This window comes from Salvia hispanica, chromosome 6, assembly GCF_029641045.1.
Source record: "Salvia hispanica isolate PSC_SH4W2 chromosome 6, Shi_PSC_v1, whole genome shotgun sequence".
Taxonomy (NCBI): domain Eukaryota; kingdom Viridiplantae; phylum Streptophyta; class Magnoliopsida; order Lamiales; family Lamiaceae; genus Salvia; species Salvia hispanica.
Genome location: NC_142697.1, coordinates 31,434,077 through 31,451,774, shown reverse-complemented (window position 1 = coordinate 31,451,774; position 17,698 = coordinate 31,434,077). Strand labels below are relative to the sequence as shown.

Genomic DNA, 17,698 nt, shown 5'->3' with positions numbered 1-17,698 from the left:
ACAAACAATATAAATCAAATAAAGTACAATAATATTTTTGAATTATTTAGCCCACAAATTAAAATATTCATCAAATAAAAGTTTTACCTTTTAATAATTGGAAAATGCCAAGCTGGGCCGACGGGTAGCGGAAACACCTCCAAATCGCAAAAATCTTAGGCAAGAAACAATATAAATCAAATCAAGTGTAATAATACTTTGAGTTATTTAGCCCACAAATAAGAATAACTAACAAATCAAATATCATAATATAGATCAAATCGAGTATAATAATATTGTGAATTATTTAGTCCACAAATTTAAAAGAATATCTAACAAATCAAGTATATAATAATTTAGCCCACAAATTTAGAAGAATAGCTAACAAATCATGTATAATAATTTAGCCCACAACTTTAGAAGAATGTCTTACAAATTATGTATAATAATTTAGCCCACAACTTTAAAGAATATCTAACAAATCAAGTATAATAATTTAGCCCACAACTTTAGAAGAATAAATAGCAAATCAAAGTTTTACCTTTTAATAATTGGAAAATGCCAAGTTGGGCCGACGGGTAGCGGAAACACCTCCAAATCGCATAAATCTTAGTCAAGAAACAATATAAATCAAATCAAGTGTAATAATACTTTGAGTTATTTAGCCCACAAATAAGAATAACTAACAAATCAAATATCATAATATAGATCAAATCGAGTACACCAATATTTTGAATTATTAAGCCCACAAATTTAGAAAAGCATCTAACAAATCAAGTATAATAATATTGTGAATTATTTAGCCCACAAATTTAAAAGAATATCTAACAAATCAAGTATATAATAATTTAGCCCACAAATTTAAAAGAATAGCTAACAAATCATGTATAATAATTTAGCCCACAACTTTAGAAGAATATCTTACAAATCATGTATAATAATTTAGCCCACAACTTTAAAGAATATCTAACAAATCAAGTATAATAATTTAGCCCACAACTTTAGAAGAATAACTAGCAAATCAAAGTTTTATCTTTCAATAATTGAAAAATATCAAAATTCGATGAGCTTGCTTCCCCACATCTTTCTACCCCCAATTTTCAATAATGTGAAAATATCAAAATTTAATAAGCTTGCTTCCCCATATTTCTCTACTCCCAACTTTTATGTAAGTAGATCTGGCAAAATTTTTGCAATGAGTGGAAGCTGATGGCAGAAGGGATGGAAGGGATGGAATCTACGGTGTGGAGAAAGGTAACAAATGAGAAAAGAAGAAAGTAGATTTGGATAAGAACTAAAGTTTGCGAGCACCTATTTTTGCTCACTAATTTGCTAGCAGCTATTATTGCTCACTAATTTGCGAGCACATGTATATTTTGTGACAGATGCGAGCACCCTTTGCTCGCAAACTTTCGAGCACTATAGGTGTGCTCGCAAAATCCCTCATTTTATTCCAGCCGGCAAAAAATGGGTGTAAATGGATGTTGTTTTCGTGTATGCTCGCTATTATGCTCGCAAGTTTGCGAGCAAAAGTCGGTGCTCGTAATAAAGTGGTCACAAGTTTGCGAGCAAAAGTCGGTGCTCGCAATAAAGTGGTCACAAACAGCCGCTTTTTTTTGTAGTGACAGCTGCAACCGATCGATTGTCAAATAATAAGAACAACAAAAAATGAAACAAAGCCTCCAAAACCACAAGGAACATGACAAACGTGGCTTCCCCTACCATTGAAAAGGGGAAAGAGTGCAGACATACCAAAGCTACTTCCAAAATGTTACCGATGTATGTATTTTCTTGAGTTCTTTGATTCTTTACATCTTCTACTAGATTATTGTTTACATCTTCTAGAATCTAACTAGGTGAAAAGGAAAATATGGTTGATTGTATACTTGTATTTGTATATACGGACGACAATGATGGCATGACGGAAATGTCACTAGCTGAGATTCTTTTGTTTTGTTTTTAATTTAAATTAAGAATGTGTTTTCATAAGATTCAATTCCTAAAATATTATGATCCTAGCTATCCTAAGCAATGTTCCTTTCGTTCTAAACAATAGTCTTTTTTTTCTTATTTTTAGTTCGTTCTACAAAATTAGTCTATTAGTTCTATTTCTGACAAATGTTTCTTTCATATAAATTGGGTTCTCAAATTAGTTTTACTTCTATTTTTTCATACTTTACTAATTTTAAAATATTAAAAAGTTATGTCATTTCAAAGTCTTTATCTTTATAAGACTGATGGAATAGTATATTTTTAAATCCTAGTTGACATGGCTCGAAAGTAGGGGTCACTACTCACTACGGTTGGCTTAACCGATCACATTTGACACAAAAAAAGCATAGTGTGTTTCTTTTGTCAACTTGATGAAAATTATAACTATTACTGCATATTATATTTCCAAGTGGAACGACTCAAACTTTTAATATATAGGAAATAAAATTTAACTATCTATCATCAAATCGGGGCTCATTAGCATATGCAAAATAATATTTGAAGTCTAGCTCAAAGTTATGGTAGTTCGTTTTCATTGTTTCTCTATATAGTGGTGTGGCAAAAGGTTGGGTTTGTTAGTCACAATGAATTGAATTGCAATCAAACTTAACACTTATGAGAATACAAACATAAGTTTATGTTAAAATGACAACTCTTCTTAAAATGACACCGTGACACCGCTTATACAGCAATATTATAAACGCTACACAGCAATATTACAAACACTACACAGCGATCTATAGATTGCTGTATAGTGTGTTGGATATTGCTGGACAAGAAATATTGCTGGATAAAGACCAGCAAATAGCTGACCGTCTTTTTCCAGATTTTTTTTGCCACGTGGCATCTTATTATTCGTCCACGTGTATAAATGATTGGCTAGAAATGGTGGTATGATGTTATTTTAAGGGGTAGTGGCACCCTAACATGCCCCTACAAACATATATGCAATTACGAAAGCTCAAGTTATATTTCATGAATTTATGCTTTCATGCTTAAATTATCGTTTCCTACCAAACCTATATACTGAGCTTGACGTTGCCTTATATTTAGTTTAAACTAGTGTTACCATTCGTGCTATGCACTCGTCGTATTATTTTTACTTAATGACCACAAATCGTAAATAATTCAAAGATAAATGTAGTTTGTGAATTGAGCGGAGAAGACTAAAGTAAAACAAAGTATAATGAGGAGGTAATGATGTTTATATATAATAATATAATGTGTTATTTGATTCAGATGTATAAAAAAAGAAAATGTGCAATTAAAATGAATTTTAAGTGCAAATCATACACTAATACTTAATACTAAAAATCAGAACTACAAAATAGTTAATAATATGAATAAATTATAAGTTTCATCACCAAAAATATAAATATGGATAAATAGAAATTGCAATTAAATAGTAACAACAACTACACAATAGAAATAGTAAAAAAAATTAAACACAATAATATTTAAATAAATTTATAAAATCCTTTTATAAATATTGAAAATAGACTAACCTGAGTGAATAATGACAAAAATATTCGCAATCAATCAATATATTCGTTGTAGCAAAATTGATTGAATGATGATATCAAGTATTAGTAGGCAGATATATTCATTAAATAAACTATTCCATATATACTCCAATCCTGAAAATGAAGATAAATTCATTAAATAAACTATTCCACAAAAAACTTTAAGGAAAGGAGACAGCCAACATGTCTCCATTTGACCGAAATTCTTCAAATTCGCCCACAAAAATCACAGATCGGTGCTCAAAGAGCCGGCGACAGCCAATGAATGATCATTGGGAACATTCTAGTGCTAACGTAGTGAGCTTTCATAAAGAGATCCAAAGGAAAGGAAGATTTTGGAAAGCCGGTCTGAACATCAAAATTTTAAAGGGAACATATGCTGGATGCCATAAGAATAATGTTGTCCCACCCGAACTTTCTAAGGATAGAAAGTTCGGTTTATCGTGATTAGTGGGGGATTGAAGTAGCGGGGAAATAGTGGGCATGATGCAATTGTACAATTGTATTCCCCATTCTTCCTCCTAGCTCTTTCAATCCCCCACTAGTCGCGAAAACCGAGCCTTCTGTCATTGGAAAGTTGGGGAGTGACAACATTATTGTTATGGAATCCAGCACATGCTCTCTTAAAATTTTGATGTTCATACCAGCTTTCCAAAATCTTCCTTTCCTCTGGATCTCTTTGTGAAACCTCAGCACTAGAATGTTCCTGATAATCATTAGAGCTACCACAATGGCAATAGGTCAGCCACTCTCTCCCTGCAACGTCATCAGCACTAAAAATCCACCTGCCACAACATCATTTTAATCAAATAGGCTTGCCTAAGGCCAGCCACAGGCTAGCCGCAATAAAAATAATTGAAAAACAACTACATCTACGGAATTAAATTTACGATAAATTACGGAATTAAATTTACGAGACATATACGGGAAAATTCATTCATTTCATTTAAATAAAAAAAGTATATAGATAAAAAAAGTACATAATTAAAAAACAAACCGAGCTTCCACACACGAGCCCCGCCTCTCTCTACTCCTCATCGCCGTCGCCGCCGTCCTCGCCGCCGCCACCCGGGATCTCCACATCGGTGGCATCTGAGCTCGCATCTGAGCCCCCCATCTGTGCCCTCGCGGCATCCAAATCGACCAACATGCTCTCGAGCATCGAGTGAAGAAACCTCTTCTTCGTGGGGTTAGTGGCGGCCCTCCAATCTTGGAAGACCGTGTACATCTGCTCCCGCATTTTTTGACGCGAGAAAAAGGTGTACGCGGGTGGGGGGCGGGGTCTGCCGACTGGACCTCCTGGGGCGAGTGCGGGAGGATCCCCTTGCTGTCCGTTGCGCCCGCTTTTGGGCGAGTGCGGCGAGCAAACGATGGAGGGGACTGAAACTCATCAGCATCTGGGGGGAGGTCGTGGGAACCGCCGCTGCTGCCGCTGTAATCGCCGGAATAGTTCAGCTTCTGCTTCTTCGGCCACCCAGCGCCGACCCCCGCCCGAAACTTCTCGGAGTCCTTCAGCACCAGATAGCAGTTCTAGAAGGTGAACTCCTTATAAACCACCAGCTTGGGGAACTGAGTCTCTGCTATCCTCCGGCAGTCCTACTCAGTCTGCCCACTACACATCATGCGGAGGGCGTTGGCGTACAACCCTGAAAATCGGCCGACCGCGACCCTGATGCGTTCCCACCCCTTCCGGCACTCCTCCCCACTGTAGTCCTTTCCGTGCGGGCAGTTCCTCCTGTAGGCTCCTCTAATCTTAGCCCACATGTTGATGATCCGCTGATTGTTCGCAACCAGCGGATCGTCGCAAACCGACAACCACGCCTTGGCCAGGGCGACGTACTCATCTTCTGTCCACTTCTTCTATGTGGGGGTGTCGCCAACATTTAGCTGCGACGTACTCGCCGACCACCTTGCTCTTCTTCTTCGGCGCGGCCCGACAACCCCCCCCCCCAAAGTCTCCATCTCCCCGATATCGAACCCCGGCCATGCAATGAGAAACGGTCATCCCCAGTGAACTGCGTCTCCACTGGGGTCAACGTGTGAGACGAAGCCGTAAAAAAATCAAGAGTGGGACGATAGACTTTGCCCCCCCCCGGGTCCCCTGCATCCCGGGCTACATATCGGGCTGCATCCCTCCCTGCGCGCCCGCCATCAACCCCATCATCTGTTGTAGCATCTGCTGCGGCATCTGGGGCATACCTCCCCACCCCGGCGTTTCCTGGCCCCGCCCGGCATCCGCCCCCCTGCGCGCCCGTCATCAACCCCATCAACTGTTGCCAAGGGTTGTTGTACCCTTGGCCCATCTGCCCGCCCATCTTGCCGCCCATCGGCCCCCATCCAGACCCCATGGGTACCGTGGGAGTCTGAGATCCGCTCGTTACCAGACTGAACTCGTTGTTGTTGTCCATCGTTCGATGTTGCTCTTGTATAGAAATTTAGAGAGAGAGAAATCTCATTAATACAAGTGGTGCTAATGAAAATGAAACTAAAATCGCGTATATATAGTGTTTCAAAAATTTTCAAAAAATAAAAAATAAAAAATTGCGCTGGCCGATCGCTCGCTGATCGGGAGCCTGTAATGGCGGCCAACGCATCGGCGAGCGCATCGGCCAGCGCTTGCAAATCGGCCAGCTCTCGCCTATTTTCTCGCCGAAAAGGCGTTGGCCGATTCCAATGGTTCGGCTAGCCGACCGGCTAACGACGCGAATCGGCTAGCCGGTGCGCTAGTCGCCATTGTGGATGCTCTTAGAGCATCTCCAATGCTAAATAGGCCAACAATAGGCCAGCAATAGGACAGCCATTCTCTCTCCCTGCCATGTCAGCAGCACTAAAAATACACCTGCCACATCAGATTTAGGCCAGCCATAGACCAGCCGCAAAAAAATAATTCAAAAAATACTACATTTTACGGAATTAAAATTATGATTAAATTACGGAATTAAATTTACGACACATATACGGGAAAATTAATTCATTTCATTCAAAAAAAGTACAAAGATTTTTAAAAAAAATACATGATTTTTTTTTTAAAAAAGGGCTTCCACACACGAGCCCCGCCACTCTCTACTCCTCGTCGCCGTCGCCACCGCCGCTGCCGCCACCCGTGGTATCTGAGCCCATGTCGGAATTCGCTAGCCGTGCCCTCGTGATTTCCAAATCAACCCGCATGCTCTCGAGCATCGAGTGAAGAAACATCTTCTCCGTGGGGTCAGTGGCGGTCTTCCAATCTTGGAAGACCTTTTACATCTGATCCCGCGTATGGTTACGCGAATGGAGAGTGTACTCGAGTGGGGCGGGTGGGAGGGCGGAGGACTGGACCTCATGGGGCGATAGGGGGGATCCTCCCCTCGCAGCCCGTTGCGCCCGCTTTTGTCCAACCGGACGAGGGCGACCAGCAAATGAAGGAGGGGATGGAAACTCCTCAGCATCCGGGGGGAGGTCGTGGGATCCGCCGCTGCTGCTGCTGTAGTCGCCGGAATAGTTCAACCTCTGCTTCTTCGGCCACCCAGCGTCGCACCCCGCCCGGAACTTGAACTCCTTATACTTCCCCGCCAAGGGGAACTGACTCTCGACTATCATCCGGGCGTCCTCCTCATTCTGCCCACTAGTGAGCTGACGGACGGCGTTGGTGTACAACGACGAAAAACGGCCGACCGCAGCCCTGATGCGCTCCCACCCCTTCCGGACCTCCTCCCCGCTGAAGTCCTTCCCGTGCGGGCAGTGCCTCCTATAGGCAGCTCTGATCTTCGCCCACATGTTGATGACCCGCTAGTTGTTCGCAACCAGCAGATCGTCGCACACCTCCAACCACCCCGGCGTACTCATCCCCCGTCCACTTCCTGCGGCCGGGGTGTCGTCACCAACGGGCTGCGACGACTCACCGACCGCCTTGGCCTTCCCCTTCGTCTTCTTCTTCGGCGCGGCCCGCCTCGCTGGAACGGGAGTATCCGGATCCCCGAGATCGATCCCCATATCATGCAATGACAGAAGGTCATCGCCAGTGAACTGCGTCTCCACTGGGGTCGACGTGTGAGACGAATCTGTAAAAAAATCAAGCGAGGGACGATATACCGTGTCCCCTCCCGGTGACCCCTGCATCCCCCCTGCATCCCGGGATGCATACCGTGCTGCATCCCCCCTACATCCCTCCCTGCCACATCATCCTCATCATCTGCTGCAGCATCTGCTGTGCATCTAGGGCATACCTCCCCACCCCGGCGCTGACTGCCCGCCGTTCCCCTAGCTCCCCTGCCCCCCACCCGGCATCCCCCACGGCATACCCCCCGGCATACCCCCCTGTTTCCCCCCCTGCATCCCCCCCGGCGCACTGGCCATCATCCCCATCAACTGTCCCCAAGGGACGTTAAACCCTGGGCCCATCTGCCCGCCCATCTGGCCCCATTCAGATCCCACAGGTACCGTGGGAGTCTGAGATCCACTCGTCGTTGGACTGGACTCGTTGTTGTGATCCATCGCTCGATGATGCTCTTGTACAGAAAGTTAGAGAGAGAGAAAACTCGTTAAAACAAGTGGTGCAAATGAAAATGAAACTAAAATCGCGTTTATATAGGTTTAAAAAAAAAACAAAAAAATAAAATTCGGCGCTGGCCGATCGGGCCGCCACAATGGCGGCCAGCGCCGAGCGATCGGCCAGCCCACGCCGACCCGCTTGCCGATTTTCCGCTGGCCGCCTCCAATGGTTCGGCTAGCCGATCGGCCAGCGCCGCGAATCGGCTAGCCGGTCGCTAGCCGACCATTGGAGATGCTCTTATGGGAGGATAACGAAAATGACGAAAACACCCTTGTTCATAACTGTTGAAAGGTTGTTATCTAAAGCGAAGATAGGGGCAAATATGAAAGACGACTTATATGGAATTCTCCAATCTGGGCCCTCCACGTGACTTTTATATGTTTTCCAATTTTAATCAAGGAGTATGGTCTTGAAAATTACAGGTACTAAGTTTGGACAAATTTTATTTTTTACCAACTTTAAAAGAACAATTATATATAGACAAAATAGGTGAGAATCATATTGACCCCAAAATACATGTGGAGAAGCCCATAAACACTTGATTCGTTGTAATTGTGATATAGTATTACTTAGAGGATTTAGTGTTGATAATAGAATAGATAATTTGATTACACTAATGAATGTATTTCATTAACACCTTGAGCCATAAAATGGACAACAAAGATTCTTCTTCCGGTTTTAAACGTATATATCTATTTAATCGCTTTAAACGTATGAAAACTTTGAACCATTAGCTTGTCAGTTTGAAAATACTACTATGTCCTCCCTTCATTCGCCATTAAGAGTCCCGGTCACTTTTGTGCACTCGTTTTGTAAAAATGATAATAAATAGTTAAAGTGGAGTAATGGTTAAGTAACAGAGAGAATAATGTTGACAAGAGTCTTCTTATCATTATTGTTTCTCCTACTTTACCATTTCTCCACTTTAACTATTTATTATAATTTATACAAAACCAGTGCCCAAAAGTGACCGGGACTCCTAATAGCGGATGGAGGGAGTATTGATAATTTTATATACATATATATTACTTAATACGTTACAAAAACAAACAAAAGCCTGTCTAGCTCATTTGGTAGAGCGCAAGGCTCTTAACCTTGGGCTCGCAGGTTCGAGCTCCACAGTGGGCTTTTATATATACTCTCTCTGTCTCACAAAAGATGTCATCTTTTCCTTTTAGTTTGTCCCACAAAAAATGTCACATTTCCATTATTGGAAAAAGTTCTCTCTCACATAAATATAAACATAATATTTTCTCTCTCTTCATTTAACACAAAAAATAAAACCTCCTAAATGGGCCATTCACGGTGGGTTTTTATATACTCTCTCTGTCCCACAAAAATGTCAACTTTCCTTTTTAGTTTGTCTCACAAAAAACGTTACATTTCCATTATTGGGAAAAGTTCTCTCTCACATAAATATAAAAATAATATTTTCTCTCTCCATTTAACACAAAAAATAAAACTTCTTAAATGGGCCATTTGTATACTTTAAATTAAAATATATTTATTTTAGATTTTCACGATCTAAAGTTCTTAAATCATATACTCCCTCTGTCCCATTAAAAATGAAACGTTTTCCTTTTTTGGTTGTCCCATTAAAAATGAAACGTTTCCTAAAATGGAAACAACTCTATCTCTACTTTTTCATCTCTCTTACTTTCCCCTCTCTTCTTTAACTCACAAAACAATACTACATAAAATCCCGTGCCGATTCCCAAATGTTGCATTTTAAGTGGGACGGAGGGAGTACTTCATACATGTATAGCTTTATTTAGTAACTAATCTTGAAAGCAAAACAAGAAATCTTGATGAAATTATTGAAGTGGACAATGTGAAGGGCAATCCTAAAAAATGTGTGTTGATTTTGTTTTCCGAATTTTTGTATTGGCTGGTGACCTGACCTACTTTCTTTTCTCAGAATATTTATCAAGCCTTGGTTTTAATACATTGAACTCCCAATTTGTTGATCTCTAATTAATACCCACTCTTATCGGGTTAACTTTAGCTAATATTGTCACATGATATTTTCAAGTGTTAAATTGAAAATAATTATATTGCTAATCTATGGATATGATATTGCAAAAGATTACAAATGCGACAAATTGGATGGTAGGCCAAAAGTCATTCCTTTAATGCAAAGCAGATATACCTAAAGATTAGGAATTGTTCTATTTAAAGTAAAAAATAATTATCATCTTTATAATTTTACACTACTTTTGGTGCAATAATAAATTTATGGCCCATGTTTTACAAGATTCAGCAGGCAAAAAAGTGAATGCAATATTAAGATGCATCAGTTGATATGTTTTGAAATATTAATGTTAATGCTCCATTATTATATAGCGGGCATATATCACATTAAGTTAGGAAATGTAATGTCTCAAGTTGGTCAAATTAAAATATGAATTCATATCTTGGGAATACAAAATCACGTGAATTCCTACTAAAATGGAAGTGGATACATACATTACCGAGTCAATTTCTAAGGCTGTAACTCATAAAACATTTGCTTCCTGTCCGCGAGCAGAAGTCTCATTTTTTTCGGATGCGGATTTTAAAAAATGTTAAGAAAAATAGTAAAAAAAATAGTTAGTGGAATATAAGTTTCATATGGAGTAGTTTTAAATGAAATGCGAGTGGAATGTGTTAGTTGAATGTAGGGCTCATATAATAGTAAAAGTGAACCGGGACTCCTATTCACGGCATGCACACCAACCGAAATGAAAAAAAAGGGACTCCTATTCGCGGACATGGGGAGTAATTTTTGAATGATTTTTTCTTTAAAAATACTCCTTGTTCTATAATCCAAAAAATTAACGAGAATATAACAATCCATTAATTTTCATATACTCCTATTGATTAAAAAATTGTTGAGAAAGATCTCAAAATTGGATGGATTAATAACAAAGTAAAACTCGAACACTAATAGTGATATAGTATCAATAATCTGTCTGAGTTAAAGACCTCAAATTTGTTGATCATTTTTTTATTTCCCATAGTTTTTTTGGGTAAATATTTATGCTTTTTATTTGAAGTTTTAATCTCAGTAGTAGTGATAATAGTATGTGGACAGGAGCCTAATTAAAATGCTATCTTATCTCCTGTTTCCATTTCAAGTATATATTCCAGAAGCTGAATCAAAATGCTTTCATATCTCTTATTTCCTTTTCAAATACTACTATAATTCAGTTCAAATTAGATTAATCACGAGAACTACTACAACTAAATGGTATTGAGTCGATTCCGAATTCTAAAACTCCCATTTTTGTCTCTAAAAATATTAGTATTCTACAATCCAAAAAAATAACATGTAACAATCCATTAAGTTTTAATCTCAGTAGTATATAATCTTATTTATAGGTGGAGAAATGAGTTAATTTAAAATTGGGAATGGGATATGTATGTTGAGAGTGAGAAGATAAAAAAAAAAAAAAAGAATAATACTATTTGTGTAGACCAATAAGAATACTCCAATTCCATGCAGATTTAGGAAAGTTTGGCAGGTGGATGGATATCTCCATTCATTAATAAGAGTGGAGATTTTAGATTCACATTCACACAGCCTACACTCTCATTCTCACACAGCTTACACTCTTAATCTCACACAGCTTACACACACACTTCCGCCTCTGCTTCGAATTTCAGCTTCGTCTCCGGTCGTCAGCTCTGAATTCGTCGGCTTCGTCTCCATCTCCGTCTACGTATGTTAAACTTCCCCTTTCCTTTCCTTGCACAAATCTAATTTTTGAAACTTAATTCCATTTTTTTAATTAATTGACCTTTCTAATGCAGATTTTAGGAAAGTTTATCTCCATCTCCATTCATACTGCTTGCACAATCAGTCTCACTCTTCTGCCTCTCTCTCTGCTTGCTTACGCTCTCAGTCTCACACACACTTTCGCCGATCGCCACCTCTGAACTCCTCACCGTCTCGGTATGTTATACTACTTCCCATTTCCTTTCCTTTCCTTTCAGATCTACTGCTCAAATGACATTAATTTTGTTCCTTGATTTTGAAATGACCATAATGCTACGTGGCAGTAAGTAGTTATATGTGAAAGCGGTCTAGCTGATATAAAAGGGAAGTTAGATAGCTACACATTTATTAAAACACTTAGTCGAGAGTAAAAAGAAGAAGGATCGAGCTCAAGTGATTCAATCGTATATATGAATTTTTAGGTGTATTTCAGAATGCTTTGTTCATATCTGTGGGTGTGGGACCCTTGTAATTAATCAGTGGTGAAATGGTTGTGAAGGAAGTTTCTAATGATCCATGCTGATGTTGTACTTGCCTATTAGGCGTAGTCTCATGTTTTGGTCCTGCAAATTAGGTGGTTGTTGGATTTGATCATTTGCACTATTCTTATGGAATCTATTGAATTAATTTATGCTACTGATTGATTGATTCTTGTGAAGTTGAAACATCCACAACTAGTAGTATTCGGATAGATGCACTTCTCTTTCGTGTTTTTTATGCTAACCTGCTATACATATGTTTGTGCTTATGATGCTTGATTCTCTAGTTGTGAGAATGTGTTATAAAAAGGATTTGTACATAGCAATGTTATTATTCAGAAGCAGCAGATGTGTTGGCATTCATAAATCCCAAATCATGATCCTTGTTTCATTCAAAGGCTTTAACTAAAATTTTACAAGGTTTAGAGATGAAGAAACACACTATTAGTCATCTGTTTCAGGATTATCCTTGCACTAGTTCTCCAATGGATCGGCTTCCTTCTGCAATTATGATGAATTGTTGTGTTTCTGCTACAAATTTTGTGCTTTTTTCTTGTCTTTGCCAACTAATTAACAAGTCAATTTTGTGCAGAGACACTAAGTCATGGCTACATTACTACTGGCACTTACTATCCTATCTCTGGTTGCGGCCGGAATCGTAGCAGGCCACAACGTCACCATCACTCTGTTGGACTCCGCTGTAGCCAGAGGAGCTGGTACGCACACACACACATATATACATATGTTTAATTCTAAATTGTTGCTAATTCATTGCTTAACTATTTGTATATATAGTCTGTCTAGACTGCACCCCTCCGGCCTATGCTTACAGCCCAGGGTTCGGAGACGGAGTAGACAACTGGCACGTATACCTAGAGGTATATGAATATGAACTTTTTTGGATTTTTATCATTTACTTCCATTATTGTTGACTTTATAAGCTTTTATAATAATACGACTAACAATTTGGAGTTGCAAGGGTGGTGGGTGGTGTCGGAATGTAGCTGAATGCCTCGATAAAACCGGATATCACTTAGGAAGTAGTGCTAAGCTTATGTCGACGGCGCAGAATGGTGTCACATTCTTTGGAGGGATGCTCGACTCCAATTCCACCTTTAATCCCGGTATGTATGTGTAGTTAAATCTAATCAAAATCACAATTTCATTTCTCTAATTTGAAATATATAACTAAATTCTTGCATAGGTATGATTTCAGATTTCTACAATTGGCACGTGGTCAAAATCTTCTACTGTGACGGCTCATCTTTCATGTCCGATGTTGAGGATGTAGACCCGGTAAGTTTTAAAATTTCTTCCATGTTACCAATAAGCACAATTAGTTATACTAACCTAACATTCACTCTTTTAAAAACCGGACTGGATGGTTCAACATGAACTAGAAGGTTGATGAGTCCAGTTTAGTCCTAATTGTATGTTTTACTCAATTCAATTATAGCTACATCGTTTCACTCATTTTTCAATTTCTGAAACATTTACGTAGAAGTACAACCTGACTTATAGAGGTGCAAGAATATATGATGCCATGATGGATGAGCTCCTACGAATCGGAATGGGAAATGCAAAAAATGTATGTGCTATTAAATTATAATAACTCTTGATTTAATTAAATTTTGATTGCTACTTTATATTAATTTATATTACTTTTATAGGCTTTATTGTCAGGCGGTTCGGCAGGTGGATTAGCCACAACTTTACATTGTGATAAGTTTCAATCGTTGTTTCACAACACAACTAGAGTAAAGTGCGTATCTGATTCAGGCTTTTTCATTCATGGGTAAGACTATCTAGATTAATTACTTAATTATCGAAATTTTTTTTATGAAATATATTATTGTAAACTACTATATCATTGATTAATTTTGTTTGGCTCACTAGAGAGCATTTTTATGGGGCTGATTGGAGGGAATCTTTCTTCTCTAGAGTGGTATCCACACATGTATGTATTCTTTTTATTTCAGTCTACTTTGTTATATAATCAAGTAATATTATATATTATTAACACGTGGATTCTTACATCAATTCCTCATTTTTGCTATGTATATATAGGGTTTGACGGATATGTTGCCCACATCATGCACATCCAAATTTAGCCCAACTCTGGTATGAACTCTCTTTATCTCACGTTACCCGAGTCATTTTTTTTTTGCACTTATTTTGAAAAAATGATAATAAATAGTTGAAAAAAGAGTATAAAGTAAGTGAGGGAATACGAATGAGAAGACTCTTCTCTGTATTATTCTTCCTCTTAATTTACTCTCTCTACACATTAACTATTTATTATCATTTTTCGAAACGAGTGCAAAAAAGAAGTGACTTAAGTAACGTGAGACAGAGGGAGTATTAGTTAACTTATCTTCATTACTTTTCCAATAATATAATTAAGCATTCCTCATAATCATATTTGTATTTGTAGTGTTTATTTCCTGAAAATTTGGTCCCAGATATCCAAACCCCACTATTTTTAATTGAATCAGCATTTGACGCATATCAGGTATGAGCAACTTTATAATGTAATAATTATTGGTATTCATTAATATCATTGATGTCATTAATTATATATATTTTTTATTTCCAATCTACCCATCACAGATAGGAGTTACTTTGTTCCCGGATAGAAGCCCGCAATGGACTAGTTGCATCCTAAACTTGATGCTTTGCAATTCGACTGAGCTAGAAATCATGAAAGGTATATACAATATAATTACCATTTTTTAACTCGATTTAATATGAATCAATCTCTCATACTATTTGTTTTATTTAGATTTTAGGTTGATATTGATAAATACGCTGAAAAGTACAATTGCAAATAGCTCCTCCAGAAGAGGCTATTTTGTACATAGCTGCTACCTACATGGCCATATGGAAGACATAAGCAGTTCGACATGCTCATTGATTGTTGGAAACGGACTTGCTAACAAAGTAAGTGAAACTATATAAAGTATCTGTCACACAAATTGGTTGGTCACAAACTACTGATTTAATATGAAGTGTATTTTTCAGAATATAGCAGAAGCCGTGGGAGATTGGTATTTCGACCGGAGCGAGTTCCAGGAGATGGATATGGTCAACAACTTGCCACGGAACTGCACTGGCGACGACCGACCTATTTTGGAGAAAAAGTGTAGCGATTATTATATTCATCATCAGATGCCATGAATTGATAGCATGTGAATTTGAATTTCCATTTTCAGTTATGAATTATGTGGGTGATATGTCATCTATAAAACCTAGATGTTGCAACTCAGTGATGGTGATGGTGATTATGAAATTGCTACTCTGCAATTGTTGATGACTTAATAAATACACAATTGTTGATGTTGCAATTATTGCTACAGATATGTTTGCTTATTGTCAATACTTTCTTTCAAACTTCATTTAATAATTGGTGATCAAACAATGTAAGATTAATTGCTCAAAACCAATATCTTTGTATCTTATGATTTCTTATGTTTTATTTGTTGGAAAAGAGTGACATAACCAAAGTCTATCATACCTACTCGGGCCGGAGCTGCTCGTTGGCATTCTAGGGACGAAGCTCAGCCTTTAATCAACAAAATTGTGTGTTACCAATTGAGAATATAAGCCCATACCTGCAAAACACAATTTTCAAGGTGCCAAAATATGATGATCAAGTATTGTTTAGTCGAAAAATGAAGGGGAAGTTACCTCAACATGTCTTCCTAGAATTTAATAAAATGAAAAATAAAACGAAATTACTTTAGAATTTCCCATTTGATTAACAAAACTCTAATAAAATGTTTCCAGTTAACTATAGAAGGAAACAACTGAAATTGAAAGATCAGAACATTCCACTTTTTATTTTAATTATTATGTAGAGACACAAGTCATGGCTACATTACTACTGCCACTTAATATATGTTGGGGGTGGAACTAACAAATAAGGAAGAGTTTGGGACTGAAGTGAGATAAAAGGAAAATGCTTTAGTCATCTTGTTTTTGGGAGTTGAAACGGCCAAAAAGAGTTGGGATTTTTTGGGAGAGCTAACACTTTCTTTAGCTCAAGTAAAAGGGAGTGAAGAGTGTAGAGAGATTCAACTTCTTCTTCCACTATCCGAGAGTACAAGAGAGATCAGAATAGAGAGATACTTTCTTGATGAGATTCATAGTTGTTCTTGTTGTAATTGTAGAGAGCATTTTGTATGTGAGCTTGAGTGTCGTTGATCATCTCGATCGGTTGTAAGTCAGATATCCTTTAGGAAGTAGTGCTAAGCTAATATCGACGAATAATGGTAGCGTACCCTTCGATGGGATGCTCGACAACAATTCCACTTTTAATCCCAGTATATATGTCTAGTTAAATCCAATCAAAATCACAAATTCATTTCTCTAATTTGAAATATACTACTCCCTCCGTCCCGCTTTAGCAGTCTCATTGACTTTTCTGTCCTCTTTTTGTAAAAATGATAAAAAATAGTTAAAGATGAGAAATGGTAAATTAAGAAAGAGAATAATATAGAAAAGAGTCTTATCTACATTATTGTCTCTACTTTACCGTTTCTCCACTTTAACTATTTTTTATCATTTTTACAAAAAGAAGGCATAAAAGTCAATGGGACTGCTAAAGCGGGACGAAGGGAGTATAACTTAATGCTTGCATATGTATGATTTCAGATTTCTACAACTTGCACGTGTTCAAAATCTTCTACTGTGACGGCTCATCTTTCATGTCCGATGTTGAGGATGTAGACCCGGTAAGTTTTTAAATTTCTTCCATATCACCAATAAGCACAATTAGTTATATTTAACCTTACCTGCACTCTTTTAAAACCCGAACTAGACAGTTTGACACGAACTAGAAAACTGGTGAGTGCGGTCTAGTCCCAATTGTATGTTTTACTCAATTCAATTATAGCTACATCGCTTCACTCAATTGTTCAATTTTTGAAACATTTACACAGGATCACAACCTGACTTATAGATGTGTGAGAATATATGATGCCATGATGGATGAGCTTCTACAAATCGGAATGGGAAATGCTAAAAATGTATGTGTTATAGTAACTCTTTAATTAATTAAATTATGATTGCTACTTGATATTAATTTATATTATTTTATAGGCTTTATTATCAGGAACTTCGGTTGGTGAACTAGCCACTACTTTACATTGTGATAAGTTTCAATCTTTGTTACACAAAACAACAAGAGTGAAGTGCTTATCTGATTCAGGCTTTTTTATTCATGGGTAAGACTATCTAGACTAATTACCTAATTATCAAAATATTTTTTTATTGAATATATTATTGTAAACTATGTCATTGATTAATTTTTCTTAACAACACATGTATGTATTCTTTTTATCTCATTTATTAACATGTGTATTCTTACATTTATTCCTCAATTTTTGCTATGTACATATATAGGGTTTGACGAATATGTTACCCACACCATGCACAT

At 38.0% G+C, this 17,698-nt stretch overlaps 2 protein-coding genes across 3 annotated transcripts; both read left to right on the top strand.

Annotated features, from left to right (window-relative positions):
* The first annotated feature begins 11,576 nt into the window (after window positions 1–11,576).
* Window positions 11,577–15,616, top strand: LOC125208644 (pectin acetylesterase 11-like). 2 transcript variants are annotated; one of them, XM_048108296.2, is made up of 14 exons: window positions 11,577–11,726; window positions 11,818–11,959; window positions 12,854–12,977; window positions 13,057–13,139; window positions 13,241–13,385; window positions 13,478–13,557; window positions 13,763–13,849; window positions 13,932–14,056; window positions 14,158–14,218; window positions 14,329–14,382; window positions 14,696–14,773; window positions 14,872–14,968; window positions 15,044–15,201; window positions 15,283–15,616. In XM_048108296.2, the coding sequence occupies exons 3-14, from the start codon at window positions 12,866–12,868 to the stop codon at window positions 15,436–15,438; spliced, it is 1,236 nt and encodes a 411-aa protein (XP_047964253.1). In that variant the 5' UTR covers window positions 11,577–11,726; window positions 11,818–11,959; window positions 12,854–12,865; the 3' UTR covers window positions 15,439–15,616. The 2 variants fall into 2 exon arrangements, with proteins under 2 accessions (XP_047964253.1, XP_047964252.1); XM_048108295.2 differs by having other exon boundaries at window positions 13,466–13,557.
* Window positions 15,514–17,490, top strand: LOC148923572 (pectin acetylesterase 11-like). Its single transcript, XM_089061541.1, has 5 exons — window positions 15,514–15,566; window positions 16,489–16,583; window positions 16,915–16,994; window positions 17,202–17,288; window positions 17,362–17,490. The coding sequence occupies exons 1-5, from the start codon at window positions 15,514–15,516 to the stop codon at window positions 17,488–17,490; spliced, it is 444 nt and encodes a 147-aa protein (XP_088917667.1).
* Window positions 17,491–17,698: the final 208 nt, after the last annotated feature.

Bases quoted from the DNA above. Each gene is read 5' to 3' on its own strand.
- LOC125208644 (XM_048108295.2), top strand. From the start codon at position 12,866: ATGGCTACATTACTACTGGCACTTACTATCCTATCTCTGGTTGCGGCC. The intron at 12,978-13,056 runs GTACGCACACAC...TTGTATATATAG, and splicing joins CGCTGTAGCCAGAGGAGCTG to TCTGTCTAGACTGCACCCCT. The intron at 13,850-13,931 runs GTATGTGCTATT...TTACTTTTATAG, and splicing joins GAATGGGAAATGCAAAAAAT to GCTTTATTGTCAGGCGGTTC.
- LOC148923572 (XM_089061541.1), top strand. From the start codon at position 15,514: ATGTTGCAACTCAGTGATGGTGATGGTGATTATGAAATTGCTACTCTG. The intron at 15,567-16,488 runs GTTGATGACTTA...GTTGTAAGTCAG, and splicing joins GAAATTGCTACTCTGCAATT to ATATCCTTTAGGAAGTAGTG. The intron at 16,995-17,201 runs GTAAGTTTTTAA...ACATTTACACAG, and splicing joins ATGTTGAGGATGTAGACCCG to GATCACAACCTGACTTATAG.